We start from the raw sequence: 16,021 nt of genomic DNA, 5'->3' as shown, positions 1-16,021 counted from the left end.
TTGCCACAAAGGACATTTCCCTCTACACAACTTCTAAGCCTCTTCCTATACTACTGATGATTCCACTAACAGAACCATGCTTATGGTACCTCAAAAAATGCCTTAGGGAAAAAAAGCAACAGGAATTTAGTTCTAGGATGATACTGCAGAAACCCTGTTGTAAATAGCTTTTCAGAATACATAATAATTACTCTGGGTATTTATTAACTTTCTCATGGTAAATGGTCAGGAAACAACTTCAGATGCCAAATATTAAGGCTTTTCCTCTTGAAAATGGGTTGCATATGATTTTGTACAGTCACTTTATTCCATGCTGTACAACTCTTAGGTTTAAAAACTATTTTGTACACAAACATTAGAAAATTTTGGAGGAAAAAAGACTTCCTAATTTAAAAAGACTGCTAACTATAATTATCATATCTCTGTGTTATAAATGATACAAAGTTGCTATTGTTACTAAAAAAAAATAACACCTTGGCACTTACATCTTTTTCTTTTTGGAGGCTGTCTACTTTTTCTTTCAGTCGTTTGCATTCATAATCTAATTTATCAGCTTTCTTGGATTCTTCAGATAACCTGTTTTGTAGTTCAACTGCCTGTGAGAACAAGAATCAATAATGTGTCTGCAAATGTTAAAACAAAATACACAAGACAAAGTAGCCAATTACAATGCACCACAACTCACGTTGTAAAACAATTGAAATAGTTACTTATAGGACATACAAAAACTTCTTTCATCAGTTGTTCTGTGTTTCAGCAAAATAAATAAAAAGCATTCAAATATTAGGTCTTAGTGCAAGCAAAAGAAGAAAAAAATGTGAAGTATTTTCACTACATCTAAAAGAAGAATTTAAACTCAAGGTTTACAGAAAAAAACCCCATGTAGTTCTAAAAATCAAGATTAGAAACAGCAGAAATTTTTTTCTGCATTCTGAAAAGCCTAGTAAAAAGAACAGACTCTGAAGAAAGCCAATTATCTACATTTTTCGTTAACTTTACTTCATAAGCCTCACTCAGAAATCAGCTACTAGTTTAAGCAGTCAGGTAACATTACTAACATTCCCTAACCTGAGATGTCCTAATATTTTTAATACACTAACAAAAAGATTCAGCCACAGGCCCCAAACAGGTTTTTTTATTTCAGTGAGAAACACTGCCACATGTATGCTTTCAACTACAAATCAGTAAAGAACTCTTAAAATTAAGTGAGCAGAAATGTGAAAGCCAAGCACAACAGAAGGTATATCAGTGAAGTCTTGCCTTTTCAATACTTTCAGCCTTTACTAACAAAGATTCATTCCCAGAACACTCGTAAAGCTCACAATGGAGAGAGCACGAGCGCAAAAAAGCTAAAGACTGACCTACAAATACAAAAGCTGAATGAAGACTCAGCTAAAGATCTACAGCTTCTTCTGAATCAGTTTATAAGAAGGCTTTTTCATGGCTTTTAGATATAAAGGGAAGTGATTAAAGCAGTAGCCATATCTACATCAAGATCCCCTAGTGGTTCTAATGGCCTTTTATTTTCAATGTGTACAACTATAGCAAAATAACTAAAAGGCCTAAAATATTAATGGTCCTAAGATTTAGAGAAGGACTTTGCTGCTGCTTTTCCTAAATTAAAGGCTGCAAAATCAGCACAGGCCTGCATTTTCTGAGATTAAAGAAATGAACATGTTAGATAGGAAAATATTTCATTTTTCAAAAGTGACATTTATCACTAGGACCATCAGAATAACTGCAGCTATAACAAAACAACTGCAGACCTTCACCAGTGACAGTGCCACCACTTGCAAAATATTAGTATTTTCACCTCAAATGGAAAGAAATGCATTTATGTTTGTAACCAGTCATGCTAAGGTAATGGTATGCATAAAAACACTGCAGGAAATAAATTTGACTAAGACTTGTGAGTGTATAGAAAAGCATACAGTTTCATGGTAATGCAGAAGATTAAAAGAAAATTAACTGCCATCACATTCACTAAGCATTATCTGTGTATGGAATGAGTAAAGCAGGAATCTTGCAACAAAGAAAAGCAAGACATACTGTTAACTATGTATCAGAAAGCACATGCACAAAGGGGCTGAATTAAAATTACAAAAAAAAATATCCTGCAGTCTTTACATTTGAATTCTTTATTCCAAAATAAAGTTTTTTAGAAAAGGCTTGTGCTTGCTCTCAGAAGAGCAAAAACAAAACACTACCACTCAACCTCACCTCACAGAGACTGCTCTATGCAGTGAAGATGCAATTTCCTTGCAGATTACTAGAGGAATTTGGACGACCCACTTTCATGTGCACAATGATTCTAAGCCAAAGAAAAAATTCTCTAATGGTGTCCTCATGAGTCAGGTTGGATCCTTCAAGCACCAGACAAGACATATTCCATTACAGGAACACACTAGTACTCAGCAGTGACATAACATCATAACATCACAAGCCTTATATCCAACTTACTTCTGATAGCACAATTTAGGATTCCCAGAAAAATAATTTTGAGGCTTATGAATCACAGGCAGGTTTCAAAAGGAGCCCAGTCTTACAGACACTGAAGACAAACACAGAGTGTTCATTTTGAGACACCATAGTTAGGTGAAGAAAAACACATCTGCCACAGGACACCTGAGGCTTATTCCAGTCTCAGCCAGTAAGCATTTTTGCAGCAAACAACAGCTCCTCATACAGGAAGCCCTACGTATAAAACACACCGAAGAAAAGGAGTACTTTAGCAGCACAACTGATGGGACTGGCCCTTCCAAAATCCTTCTGGTTGGTGAAATAAGAAGAATCAAATGCAGATATTGAGATTACACAACAATATCACATGCTCAGCTGTTAAACGGAGTGAAATATCGAGTTGCCAGTAAACTTGATACTATTCATTGGTAGGAATGGAAGGCCATTCCTTTCTACATTGCATTTCTCTTTGCCCCTTGGACCATTTTTCTTCTCCAACCTTTTTTTTCTGGTAAAATCATTTGGGCTGTATTTAAAATTAGCCCACATAGGCTGAAACCATTTGTTTTAAACACCGAGATCATGAACTGCAGGGAAAGAGTCTATCAAGTCTTAGGGAGACACATAATTCTTGGGCTTTCAGTATTGTTCAGTGTTTATTTCTATACTTTATTCTATGATAAACTGACATACAGGGACCCCTCTGCTGTGATTGTTCAATCAGGCAGAAATACAGAGCAGGCACTACTGCTTTACTAAACCATACTCTGTCCAGCCCTGTAACAAGAATAACAGAACAACATCATGTCCCTGAAGTAAAGAAGCAGAAAGAAGATTAAGCACATGATGCACCTTTACACAAACAGCATCACATGGCACTTGAACAAGTAAGAGGATAAACAGGTGCCTTTCACTCCACAGAGTGTGCTGCTGACACATTTTGTATTCCACTAGGTGCATATAAACAACAAGGATGACATATGTACTTCTCTTTTCTTAAGTGGAAAAATTCATATGTATCAGAGAAACTAGAACCTTAAAAAAAGAAGTTATTTAACCACAAGAACAACTTACCTCAGCTGTGGTGTGTTCCTCACTGCTGGAAAATTGTAAGTGAAAATGAATACTTTTTCTGAAAGGACAGCCTCTAATTCAAGCCCAACTACTGAATATGAATTTGGAACCATTTTAGAAAAAAGAAGCTTTACATCTGTTAAGTTTTTAAATGCAAGAAATACTGCTTTTTTGAAAAAGTAACAAACTTGTAGTAATGACAAGCTGCAGGAAAGAAGGACAAAAGGTAGCAAGTACCTATAAAACATGGAAGTCTTTTAAACAGGAGTTATTTTTTACATAACTTTTTCTTACTTTGAAGCACTAGCCATGTGATGAAGACAAAGTGCTGAACAATACAGAGTACTATAGCACTGATGTTCTCACCTGTCTCTTGTATGTTTCCAGCTGACTGCGTGCTGCGTTGGCCTTCCTTAGTTCTTCCTCCAGGCTCACCGTATTTTGCATGTACATTGTATTCTTCTCTTCTAAAAGCTTCACTTGCCGCCGCAAATCACCCAGGTCCTCCAATTTCTTTTTGTATGACTCTACTTGGCTTTCTAACTTGGCTACTTTATCAGAAGAATGCCTGAAGGGACAGATTTGTATCAAATTTGAACTCCAAAAACTAACAAAATGAACAAAATTTAAAATGCTTCTTCACAGTTTTTTCTTAATGCAGAAGACATTCATGGGAAGAAAAATAAAGCAATCATATCTTCCTATTACTGATGTTTTCACTTTTAATTGTCTGTTTTCTTCCCCTAACTATTTGTCAACTCTAAAAGTTGCTGCTGAAGTTTCTCTTAGACCCTCTATCCCTCTTCCTAACACAACTTTCTTATCTGCTTTCAATCTTAAAATAGTAGCTAAAACAACCTCACTCCCACTCATTACCTTTCAATTCTAGATTATGTTCTGTCCTAAATTTTTCAAGGGTAAAGAAGAAAAGTTTCTGCCATTCAGTTTGTTTTAATGATAACCAGGACTAAAATAATAAAGATCTCTCTGCTAGATAAATTGTACTTGGTGACACAGAAGAACAGTAAGAGTTTTGCAACTTGACTCCTTCTAAAAAAAAAAAAAGGACAAAAGAAAAAGAAACACCAGGCTTCAGCTTTTCAGAGTTTTACCAATCTACCTGCTGCACTTCCAAGATTACAAAATGGACCTCACTTCCCCCAAAGACCTCTGCTACTATTACTGTTCCCAGTTTCCTTTTAGAATCAACCAGTTTACAGACTCAATTTCCTGTGAAACCCAGGGAACCTCCCACTGAATTAATGTGTCGGTTTATGGGACATTGAGGCAAGCCAGCTCTGTTTAATCCTCAGTGAGGTGCAGGGCCTCTCTCTTGGGACAAGGAAATGGCTCTTTGAACCCATGCCACCCAGACAGTTTATGCAGTCTAATGGGTTCATTTCTTATATTAATGACAGAAGGGATAAAGACAGATAGCTTTGGTAGAAGGCTGCCAGTGAATTAAGAATAGCGGTATTAAATAAGTCTTGCCGGAGAGAATGAGTAATCTCTCCGCTCTGAATAATCCATGGAAATAGATGCCAATACTGAAGGAATGTGCTCCATAGTAAAGTGGCTGTCCCATTCTACAAACCCCTAGTATCATCAAATCATGACAACTTTCATTGCTAAAATGCAGTGGGAATGAGAGCTGCAACAGATGTTGTTCACACTAATATTACATAGTAAACCAAAAGCATCACTCAAAGTCCAAACAATGCAAACCCACGACAGGAAACAGCCTAGTTTTCTGATGAGAACAGATGCCTGAGGCATGATAAAGGTGAATACTGCATACTCAAACAGACCCCTGGGTGCCCTGTTATAACCATTAATTGGCATAGAATTATTAAGTTTAATCATAGTTATTGATTGACAATAGTTGTTGATGAATTATAGTTATTGATTGACAAAATAAGCAACTATTTTACTCAAGCCGAATTGCGTGTCAGTCTGTGTACTTAAACTGGAGGATCCAAAGAATCTTGGCATTGAAAGTGTTTAATATAAATTACTTAAAAGATAATGTAGATTAAGTACACAAATTATACAGATTAAAAGGTAATAGTTAAAAGAGTTAACGGAACAAAATTTACCTGAGTACATCTATCTCATCCTTCAAAGACTGAGCCTCCTCTGCCAGTGTAGTAAGCTCTTCTGTTTGTTGTCTCAATTCTGCAATTTCCTTTTCTAGTTCCTCACAGCGTATTCGATAGTCATCTTTTGCAGCTTCTAATCTGTAAGAATGGAAAGAAACCCAGGAAATATTTTCTCATCCTGAGCCATCAGCCCATCTAAGAACACATGAAATGGCCTCCTGCTGCCGTGAAGTAAAACAACAACACAATGTGCTTATTCAAAAGGTAAAAGCAGACTGACTTTATCAATGCTCCCAATTTAATATAAGTCTTTCTACTTGAAAATTCACAAGGTAACCTATGTTCCCATAAAAACAAAACCTGAGGTTTCCTTCTATAATTGTAGTTTAACACAAGGGAAGCTTAAGGAGAAATTTCAATCTTTTTTCATCTTCGGACACCCAGAGTTTGAACATAACATCTTTATTCTATTCTGTTCAGCTGTCCAACTCATCTACCTCCAAAAATGTTGACCTGATTGTAAGATGTTATAAATGCCGTAGACCTCTCACTGAAGCGGCTTTATTTATTTTCTCATAAAGAACCTGTTCATGGCCAGTACATCTGGAGAACCAGGCTATCTAGTTAGCAAGTAAAAGTTGCTGAGCTGCTTGCATACACTATGCATAGCCAAAGCTCTATGAACCTGGCAGTGAACAAATGGAGTAAGCAATAAACTTTTTCAATGTATTTTGAATGAACAGAAGAAGACGCAACCTGAAACAAAGTCCCACTGTGATTTTGCTCTGAAATTAAAACAAAAACAATCCAGGATAGGAGATAAGGACATGAGGGAAAAACAAAGTCAAGGAGTCCAAAAACCATCTACAAGAATGGAGACAAGAGAAAATCTTTTGAGTCATCCAAAGCAGAAACAATGAAGATTTGGATCATGACAGACCATGACAGTCAAAGCACAAAGAGGCAAGACTAGGAGGAAAAGTGGTGTACTGCACAAGGCACCACTTAAACTGTGCAAATTTCCTGCTTGATCAGGTAGAGCTGGAAGCAACACATACAAATTGCCATTAGAAGCCACATAATATGAAGACAGGGGAAAGAGGTAAAGGAGACCAGGAATGAGTCTCACATATGAAAACAGTTTAGAATGACCTTCAGAACCTGAAACTACAGTAACAGACAGTGCAAATATTGAACACAGGGACAAAATCTGTTTGAACAGTAACTGATACCAGACTCAAGTAGGAATCACTGCAGACCATGGAGATGAATCAGAAGAGATAAAAGGGCAGACCATGGAGATGAATCAGAAGAGACAAAAGGGGACATCACCATTACTTTATTCCTTTACATGGTAGACATATAAAAAGAAAAAAATCCAGGCACTAGTTGCTGTGAAAGAGAAACACAGAATGTTTTTCAAGGAACTGATAGGAAATGATATGCCAGAACAAGCAGGAAAGGAGGCTTAGCAAGAGGAATTGGAAAACAGAAAAAAGAAGGAAAGTAATATGGCATATATTGTAAGAATTGGAAAAAGGCAATGAGAAGAAGATAGCAAAAGAAAAGCTGGCAGTGTAAAGAAAGAAATACTATAATTTCACTCACAAAGGAGAAGGAAAGTATGGGAAAGAGAATGAAAAGGTGATGGTTAAGTGAACCAGCTTTCTTCAGCAGAACAGGCTGACACACTCTGAAAGCAACAGTCAAGAGGATCAGTAAGGATGTTTAAAGAGGAACTGCATTTTAACATACTGGGGAAATGCAAATGAAGTGCAGAACTCATAGATGGATAATCTCTATCTTTCATTATCTCTGAAATTTGTTTTCAGATTCAGGTAAGGACATATTTTCCTATGTTGATAATGCCATCAGCAGTACAGCCTATAGCAAACTTTCATCTAGGAATTACTAGACCTTAAAAATACAATCAGAATAATTTGCAAAAAGGAAAGCATCCTACTCTTCATTCTCACTGACTTTGCAAAACATGGGTGAAATGACTGCATACAAGCAATTCAAAATAACTCACAGTAGAGTGACATATAAAGCACTTCATCACTAAGAAACTGTGCTTTTTTAAATGCTGGATCTTGTAAAGAGTGAAATTATAATGTATACATCACTTTAAAAACTGTACTACTGTGGCGATAAACCATCCATTATACTAATTCACATTTGCAGCAGAACCAGAAATATTTAAGTCACCTCTATTGCCAGCTACAAACAAACACCTTAACCTAGTGTAGCTTTTCTACCTAAATGTTTCCTCTTGGAGCTGTTCTAGTTGTGTCTGCAGCTGCAGGTGTCTACGACCTGCAGGACTGTTGGGATCTTCAATGGAATCAGACTGATTTAAACGTTCCATCAAAATCTGGTTCTCGGCAAGCAGGCTGCTCTTCTCCTCTTGGAGGGCTGCAACCTGTTGTAATAAAAGTATGAAGAGGAAAAATTAGCCCACCCAGGTACAGAGAACAGTATTTTCTCATGTTCATAATGAAATATCAACAGACGCCACAAACAGAAACATGCAGGCTTCACTAATCACATTTCACAAGAATATGTTGTATAATTTAATAGGTATTCAATTGCTATGTGATGTAACCAACATATTGCAACATTAGTGGCAGAGTTAAAATTCAGGAAACATAACTATTATTTTATGTATTTCACATAAGCATTTAAAGAAAAAGTCTATTCTGACAGCAGGTACTTATTATAATAAAATCTGCATCCTTTCCCTAACAACAAATAAAACTAGCTCCTCACAGTAAAGGCCATCTGCAAGCAGGCCTGAAACAGGAACACAGTCCCAAAGAGGGAAAGAACTCAAAGTGCTCCAAGACCTGAAACATGGGTTCATATATTAACCACAACAAACAAAGATCAGCTTTACTAATTCCAACAGTTACTGAACTACAAGAAATCTGAATTAATATTTTGAAGAAGGATTGCAATAGTAACACCTTTCAGTGCTCCTCTTTCACACTCCTCATGTCTTCCTGATGAGTATTGATTTGCTTACAGTAAGACTTAGTCTAAACCCATACACATTTAATGGTCCACGGCAACGTCTGACTGGGATTTAACTACAGCATCAGAACTTTATTAGTTCTCTATGGCAAAAGTTTTACCACACAGGTCAAACACTTCCTAACTGAATGAAAAGCAGTTTTGCTAGTATGAGTCATAATACTGACAACACAGCAACAAGATAAGAAAACAATGATATTCATTCTGCTAGCACAAGTGAAAACAAAACAATTACTGTGACATTTTCATCCCCCTTCTATAAATTGTGTTTCAATACGCTAATACTTATTTTCAGCCACCACAAAGTTCACAAAACTTTTCTCCACTTCAAAATTGATACAGATTCTATAGCAAACTTACCTGCATATCTAACTCATGACATCTCTGGGCAATTTCTTCTTTTGTTGCAAGTGCTTCATTTAATTCTTCTGTAGTTTTCTTCAGCTACCATAAACAAGAAATGTTTAAATTTTCATCACTCTCTGTGATCCATTTAAAAATATTCTGGACTACAGCCTGTAAAATTATTTTTACATTGGGGTAATACATAACATTTTTAAAAACTGAGCAATTCCATTCATATAAAGGAAAAAAAAAGAGCAGACGTGAATACTGTTTAGTTTGTGTATCAGTAAAAAGAAAATATACCTAAAAGTAACATTTCCTTTTGTATTAGAATTATCACATCTACTCTATAAATTGAGTCAAAAACTCCAGGAGAAATTGGGTCTGAAGAACTCACCAAATCTCTACACCAAAAAAAACCTGTCAATACCACTTTTCTTTACAGATGCAAAAAGTGTGTAATTTCAATTTTCAATCTACATTTGACATAAAAAAGGGACTGGAAGGTGGAATACAGGGAATGAACAATTAGGGTAAAATCCTTCTAGCCTCTGGAAGCTACTTCTAGTGCACAATAGGAATAAAACTAGATTGTGACATGAGAAGCCTACTCTTTAAAAAAGGGCACTGAACCTTATAAGCAGTGGGAAATATTCTGATACTTCCCTTCAAAAGCTGAATGTTTAAAGATACGTCTCACTGGCCTGCAAATGAATGCAGTTAAGATAACATAGAAAACATAGTTACAAGAAAAGTAGTCTGATAAACAGGTGCATGCATGTTATATATTTAGGTACAGATATATATGTATTATCATATATGATGAAGTTTAAATGAGCTTTCTCAAACAGCATCATACCTTGCATTTGCAAGTTAATTTCTTATGGGCCTGTTTACATACAAAGAATTAATTTAATCTGCAAGAATTTACATTTTTCTGCAGAGAAAGCATAATGGATGAATACAGTGAGCACCACTGTACTATTCTTCTTCTCAATTAGAAAAAATCTGAGGAAGGAGGACAGTGTTAGCATGAGGACAAGCAAGTAAAAAAATTTTGGTTTGTAAATTTTTAAAATATATCAGACCAGGAATGATTGTATTTGAAAACCTCCATTTTGCAGCAGTTCCAGGAATCCCCTAGAAGCAGTTGCTTTGGTGTTTTGTTTTTTAACTGACTTTGGAGATAGGAACTCAGATAAAAACATTTATTCAAATAGTACATCTTTTTTATCTTTCTTTCTTTCTCCATGCCTAAAGAGTTGTACCAATCTGCAGTTTTGTACTATTATATCATACAGCTAGACTGGTTTCTCAAATCAACTTTTCTATATCCTTTAAATACACAATAGAATCAGACTCAATTTACAAAGCTAAAGGACTTGAAATACTGAGATTTAATTCTTCGCTTCTTATTTTACTTTTCCACAACACCCTTTAATGATTAAAGAAAAAAAAAAAGATGCAGTTATTATGACCACTGACATGCTATGATCAAAAGAAAAGAAACATCTAAGACTAGATACCTGCCGATCAAGGTCAATGTAAGCATCATTTCCAACAGAGACTGGAGACTCTTTACTCATCAACTGCAATTAGATTACACTGGATTAGAAAAAGCAAAGATTTACTTTTATATTAAAACCTATGTTTCAATGAAATACCAAGCTGATTTTTACTTTGGAAGCTTTAATACAAATTAATTTGAAAGTTTTTAACTTCATTTTTATATATGACATATTCAGAAACAAGAACAAGAAAAAAAACTTATATAAAGAATATAAGAAGCCTTAAAAGCCTATAAAAGAAACCTTACATCATCTCTTTTTCTTTTGACAATGCACATTCTTTGTCTATGATAAGCCTACAGAACATCCCACTAAAGATTTTACTGCAGTGGCATTGGAATGATAGTAGACATAAACACACCACACAAGACCTGGCTTTAATTTTTCTCTGCTAGTGAGTGACTTTTACATATGTCCATTACCTGGACATTAACATCAATTAATTTATTTATTTCACTCAACTCCAGGACATATTTATCTCAACTACTACTGCAAAACAAAGCTGAAAAAATTCTGTCCTGGAGCTGCCTTAATTTTCAACATTAAAAAGTAATTCAGTAGAGTGCATTCCTGAAATGAGTATTACAATTCCTTGTGTACTACTTCAGTGCAGGAATAGCTGATAGTGGTTTTGGCCTAGATTATTAAAAAAACCAAAGCAACAAAACAAAACAAAAAACAACTTCAGCCAAACCTTCAACACAAACCCTCAAGTTAGTCCTACAAAACTGACTGATGTACTGATCAAAATGAAGAAAAAAGCTGTTTTCTTATAGTAACCTAACAACCAGCTGCACCAGTTGGTAAAAGTGAAATCAAGCCTAGCAAAACTTGTAGCTCAGCAACCTCTTCCCACACAGTTCAAGTAAACATAATAAAGTAATGTTCTTACTAAAAGCTGTAAGAAAAAAACAGGAAGAGTCTTGGAAATGAGAAATGCACTGTAGCTAATTCAAAAGGCATCATTACAGAATGGCACTGAAGGTTTCTGTCCAAACGCATACTGTTCTAAGAGCTCTCTAATGACTCGATTCATGGAAGTTACAATTAAAAAGGCCCTATCCTAACCAAAATCAGGGCAAGTTTTCCTCCCTGGAATCTCCTGTCTAGCCTGGTAACTCTCTCCAGAGACAGTACTTTCTTTACTCCTTCTAGAAATCAGTGCTTTTGCACTATTTTCCTTAGCAAAATCTTTTGGGATACACAGGGCCTTCACTTCTGAATCCTGTCTATTATCACCGTGAACAAGTAAAAAATCTGTTTGACATTTACATAATTCAAATCATACACTCACATTTCTCCCACTATCCCCATCTCCTTAACTAGGATTTAGCTGCATTACTTAAATTAATTTATCTCTCCTCAGCAGTCCTCCTCACACCTTGACAACATTTGCCAAATTTCTTCCATTTTCTTCTACATCTTTACAATGACAAACTACTCCATGAAGAAGCATTACATCAAGCCTGCACTCTGCAACAATAATTAGAAAGTCCCTAGCCTCAGAGCTCTCCCCTGAAAAATGAAGTCTTGTCTTTTTCATTACCATATATAATGGCATTACAAACTTATCTTCAATTTAGAGCCTATTTTCTAAGTTGATTATCATTTAAACAAAACCTCCCAATCCCTCCCTGCTTCTGTGATGTTCATGCACATTTTGAATACTGGATTTCACCACCTTTTCCAGATGACTAACTGGGATATCCCATATTAGCCAAATACTGAACTCCTCTCAGTATTTTATATTCCCCAACGCCGTTCACAAACACACTTTGGACATATGTACTCACACACATGCAAATAAGTTCTGCCTGCAAAGTCAGCACTTTCCAACAGGCAGGTCTCATGCTGCATGCAGCTTGCATGATGTACAACATGTCCCTAACAGCCACCACCCCTTTCTGGCTCTAACACAACTTTCTCTTTGAAAAACCAGCTCAAAAGGCCTGTACAAGACTTAAAGTAGACGGAATACAAGCAACCACATAACCCACTAGAGGCCACTGTGGTGTCACTGCTTTCTGGGACTTGCCATAAAGCAGGCCATGGCTAATAATATAATCCCTATTTTCTTCAGCAAGTTTTGCCATCTTTCCCAAAACATCCTGTCCTTGAGAATTCTTAGCAGAAATCTCCAGAAAAGAAGACATTATCTGGAGTAGGATTAGGTACTGGAGATATATATTCTGGGTGTACCATGAATGCACGTTACAGGTGTGAATTTCACTCCACAAGGTACATTAAGAATGTGATGAGGAAAAGTGAACGAGGTACCAAGGGCAAAAGCCACAGATACATGTGCAGATGTATCTCACATGACTCAGTGCAATAGAAAGCACCTTGCAATTGGATGGTCTGTGGTATGTATAGTGGAAAAGCTAAAGACGAAATTTAAGGGATCATTTTGTGTCCAGTACCACAATCAGACAAAGAACGAGATCATTAGGTAACTCAAAAGGAACACAGGAATCCAACTTCTTATCATCAGTTAACAATAAAACAACTGTAAGAAGTGGGATGTAAAGGCAGAACTATCATGGCAAAGAGTGCTTCCATCTTTTCCCTACACATCTCCCCACATACTGTAAATATGTAAATTGTTTATGCAAGAAAATGTCTTGACCATACTCTGCTTCAGGATTCCTGTACACAACTTCTCCTCACTGAGAGGTAAAAACTTCATCACAAATAGAACAGCTAACAGAGCATACAATTACACTCACCCACCCAAGCTCCTCTCTCTTTCAGATTTTTTGAAAATTTCAAGAAAACTTTTACTGAATGCAATGTTTTAAGATTTCATACAGATAGGCCAGCTTTAACACAGATAGGTATATCAACCTGAAACACACACTACACCTTCCACCTAAAAAATGCAAGAGGCTTGCCTAATTTTCCCTATTCTTGACTTTGTTTCTGGTCAATCAGCATTCTCCGGTATTACTGAAGTTTAGAGCTGCAAAATGCTCAATCAGTTACCTGCTCAACAGAACATCAGCTTTTTCTGCATTATTTATTACTAATCTTACAATACTTTTAATAATATTGAAAGAAAATTTCCATACTGTTTTCTTCTATCTATTTCCTTTATTTAAAAGCTCAGTCAGAAAAAATTCATGAAAAGCTGATGTAATTTCAGAGCTTCACATGCAACCTGCAAGCATGACACTAGAGTACGTGGTCTTGAGAGGTACGGATCAATGGTAATACTTTTGAGTTTAGAGGGGCAAACTCTATTTCACTTGTATTTCAAATCAGTCAAGAGAATAAAAACCATGAGGAAGTGTCCTTCTTCTTTTCCCTTCACATCTGCAAGTTTTCTTCAGGACCAGACTACAAAAATAAAGGGTTACCTCCACAATTTTGCAGCACTGGAACTGGCTTTCATTTCCAAATATATAATTCAGTGTAAATATAGTATAGTCACCTATTTTCACACATAACTTTAATGGAGGATGATGTGCACAGATTATAAAAAGGGAAACATTAAAAATGCGCTTGCAAATTCAAGCGATTGCATTAGATCTCTGCAGGAGAAAAAAATCCTGCTTAAGAGCTTCCCAGAGTGAAATAAACTGGCAACTAGCATTTGCAGTCTTGCTCTTTTTCTAGTTTATTTTGCATGGCGGTCAGTATGGATTTTAAATGGTGCAAATTACCTGCAACATGACAACTCTTACAGTTCTTTGTGTAGTTTTATAAGCAGCAGCTGTCATTCCCTGTTAATCCTTTACATCTATATTTTTTCATGCTCATAATACTTGTAGATCTTCTAATCCTATATTATGAAAACCTTCACTTTTTAACTTCTTTCACTGTAAAATATGAACAAACTGTGTTGTCATGGATACATGAAGATTAGGGAAGGGGTAGAGCTATCACAAAACCTGCATGCATGAATAACATGAATTATGAAAGCTTTTTTTCCCCCCACACATGATTTTGCAAACACAGTTGCTCTATTTAGTTGATGATTTTGAAATCCAAAACACTTGCTTTATCTGAAATGCTTTTTCTACAGTTAATAATACTGTATAAGCTCACTTAAGTGCCCACAAAGCAATGTCAAAACCTAGCTTCTGTACTCACGTTCTTTTTCTTTCTTAGAACATCTTTATGTTAGTTTTTAAGAGTCATGGCTATGTTTGACACTGTATATCCTTTAAAGCAGCTGGAATTTCTTCTTCCTCCAGTTGATACCCAGTCTACCTCCAGTCTATCTGTTGATAGACCCAATAAAATACTTTTATATCATTTCCTAACTATTCAAAAAATAATTTTACTTCAGACAAGATAAATCTTTAATCAGCTAAGAAAAAACAGAGGAGGGAAAAACAGCACAAAACCAAAAAGTGGAAGTAACACCATTGGTGTTATCCCAAACAGTATGCACCTTTTCCTACTCCCCCCTTGGCAAGTTTTGAAACTACTCTTCACACTATTCTGACTCTCAACTTGACCTGCTAAGTGATCAAATTTAGAGATGTTCTAAACAGCAAGCCAAACAATTTGTTTACTTATTACTACCTTCATCAATAATGAACTTGGCTACTCCATGAAGAGACTTGGAAAAAATGATGGAAGGGGAAGGGAGAAAGAGAAATACATAATGGGCAAAATAATTTCTCTAAAAAATTCTTTGGGCCTTTAAAAATCTGAAAATAACAAAATAAAAAAACCCTGTTATATTACGCATAGGAATGTATTCAGTCTAGTATTTTGTGCACAACTTGCATTTTGATACCTACCACCTACAGATTAGCATCACAGATTCTAAGTGGTGATAACACACCGGACCAAATTGACTACACTGAAAAACTAACAGAAAACTTGTTCTACTGTGCCTTGTGAAATACTTTCATGACAAAATGATTTATGATAACCCAAGAAGCATCAAAAAAATTTGTACGTGCTCAGCTGAAACAGAAAAATAATTACACAATACATCAGTAAAGCCTAGAGAGATCTTCTGACATACCAAACTTTGAAGACTACCCACAATGTCAAATGCTTTAAAATGTTTGTATTAGATGATATACCAACTTTTCAAATATTCATATATAGCTAATTTCTTACATACTGCTTTTTCTAAGTCACTTGAATTCTAGGAGCTGCTATTAGTCTAAGAAATAGAAAAACCTCCTTACAAAATCCCATGAAGTCTCACCCCTTTAAACTCTTCCCGTACCTATGATCCAACTCCCAGAGTAACCTTCTCCGTAATTTTGCCAGGCACTGAACTGAGACAGACCTGTAACTGACAGCATTTTACTTCTTTCTCTTCTTGAAAACTGGAATAATATTTGCTAGCTACCAGCTGACTGGGACCTCTCCAAACTCCAAGCCCATTGAAAAATAACAGAGAGAGGCCTTGTTCTCCAAATACCTCAAAGTCTGAGACACTTTCTCAACTCTTCATCAAGCACTTGAGATTTGGTC

The 16,021-nt window shown here is 36.0% G+C and overlaps 1 protein-coding gene across 3 annotated transcripts in view; it reads right to left on the bottom strand.

The window, feature by feature from the left end:
* The window catches only part of HOOK3 (hook microtubule tethering protein 3), an 84,465-nt gene that overhangs the window by 30,113 nt on the left and 38,331 nt on the right, over window positions 1-16,021 (bottom strand). For all 3 annotated transcript variants that reach the window (XM_058824094.1, XM_058824097.1, XM_058824096.1), the window contains exons 7-12: window positions 10,538-10,600; window positions 9,027-9,110; window positions 7,892-8,055; window positions 5,631-5,771; window positions 3,901-4,102; window positions 486-596 (exon numbers count right to left, since the gene is read on the bottom strand). In XM_058824094.1, coding sequence (XP_058680077.1) covers window positions 486-596; window positions 3,901-4,102; window positions 5,631-5,771; window positions 7,892-8,055; window positions 9,027-9,110; window positions 10,538-10,600 — 765 coding nt within the window. The remainder of the gene's footprint in view (window positions 1-485; window positions 597-3,900; window positions 4,103-5,630; window positions 5,772-7,891; window positions 8,056-9,026; window positions 9,111-10,537; window positions 10,601-16,021) is intronic.

This window comes from Ammospiza caudacuta, chromosome Z, assembly GCF_027887145.1.
Source record: "Ammospiza caudacuta isolate bAmmCau1 chromosome Z, bAmmCau1.pri, whole genome shotgun sequence".
Taxonomy (NCBI): domain Eukaryota; kingdom Metazoa; phylum Chordata; class Aves; order Passeriformes; family Passerellidae; genus Ammospiza; species Ammospiza caudacuta.
The sequence above is the reverse complement of the archived record's forward strand: the minus strand, read 5'-3'. Positions and strand labels throughout refer to the sequence as shown.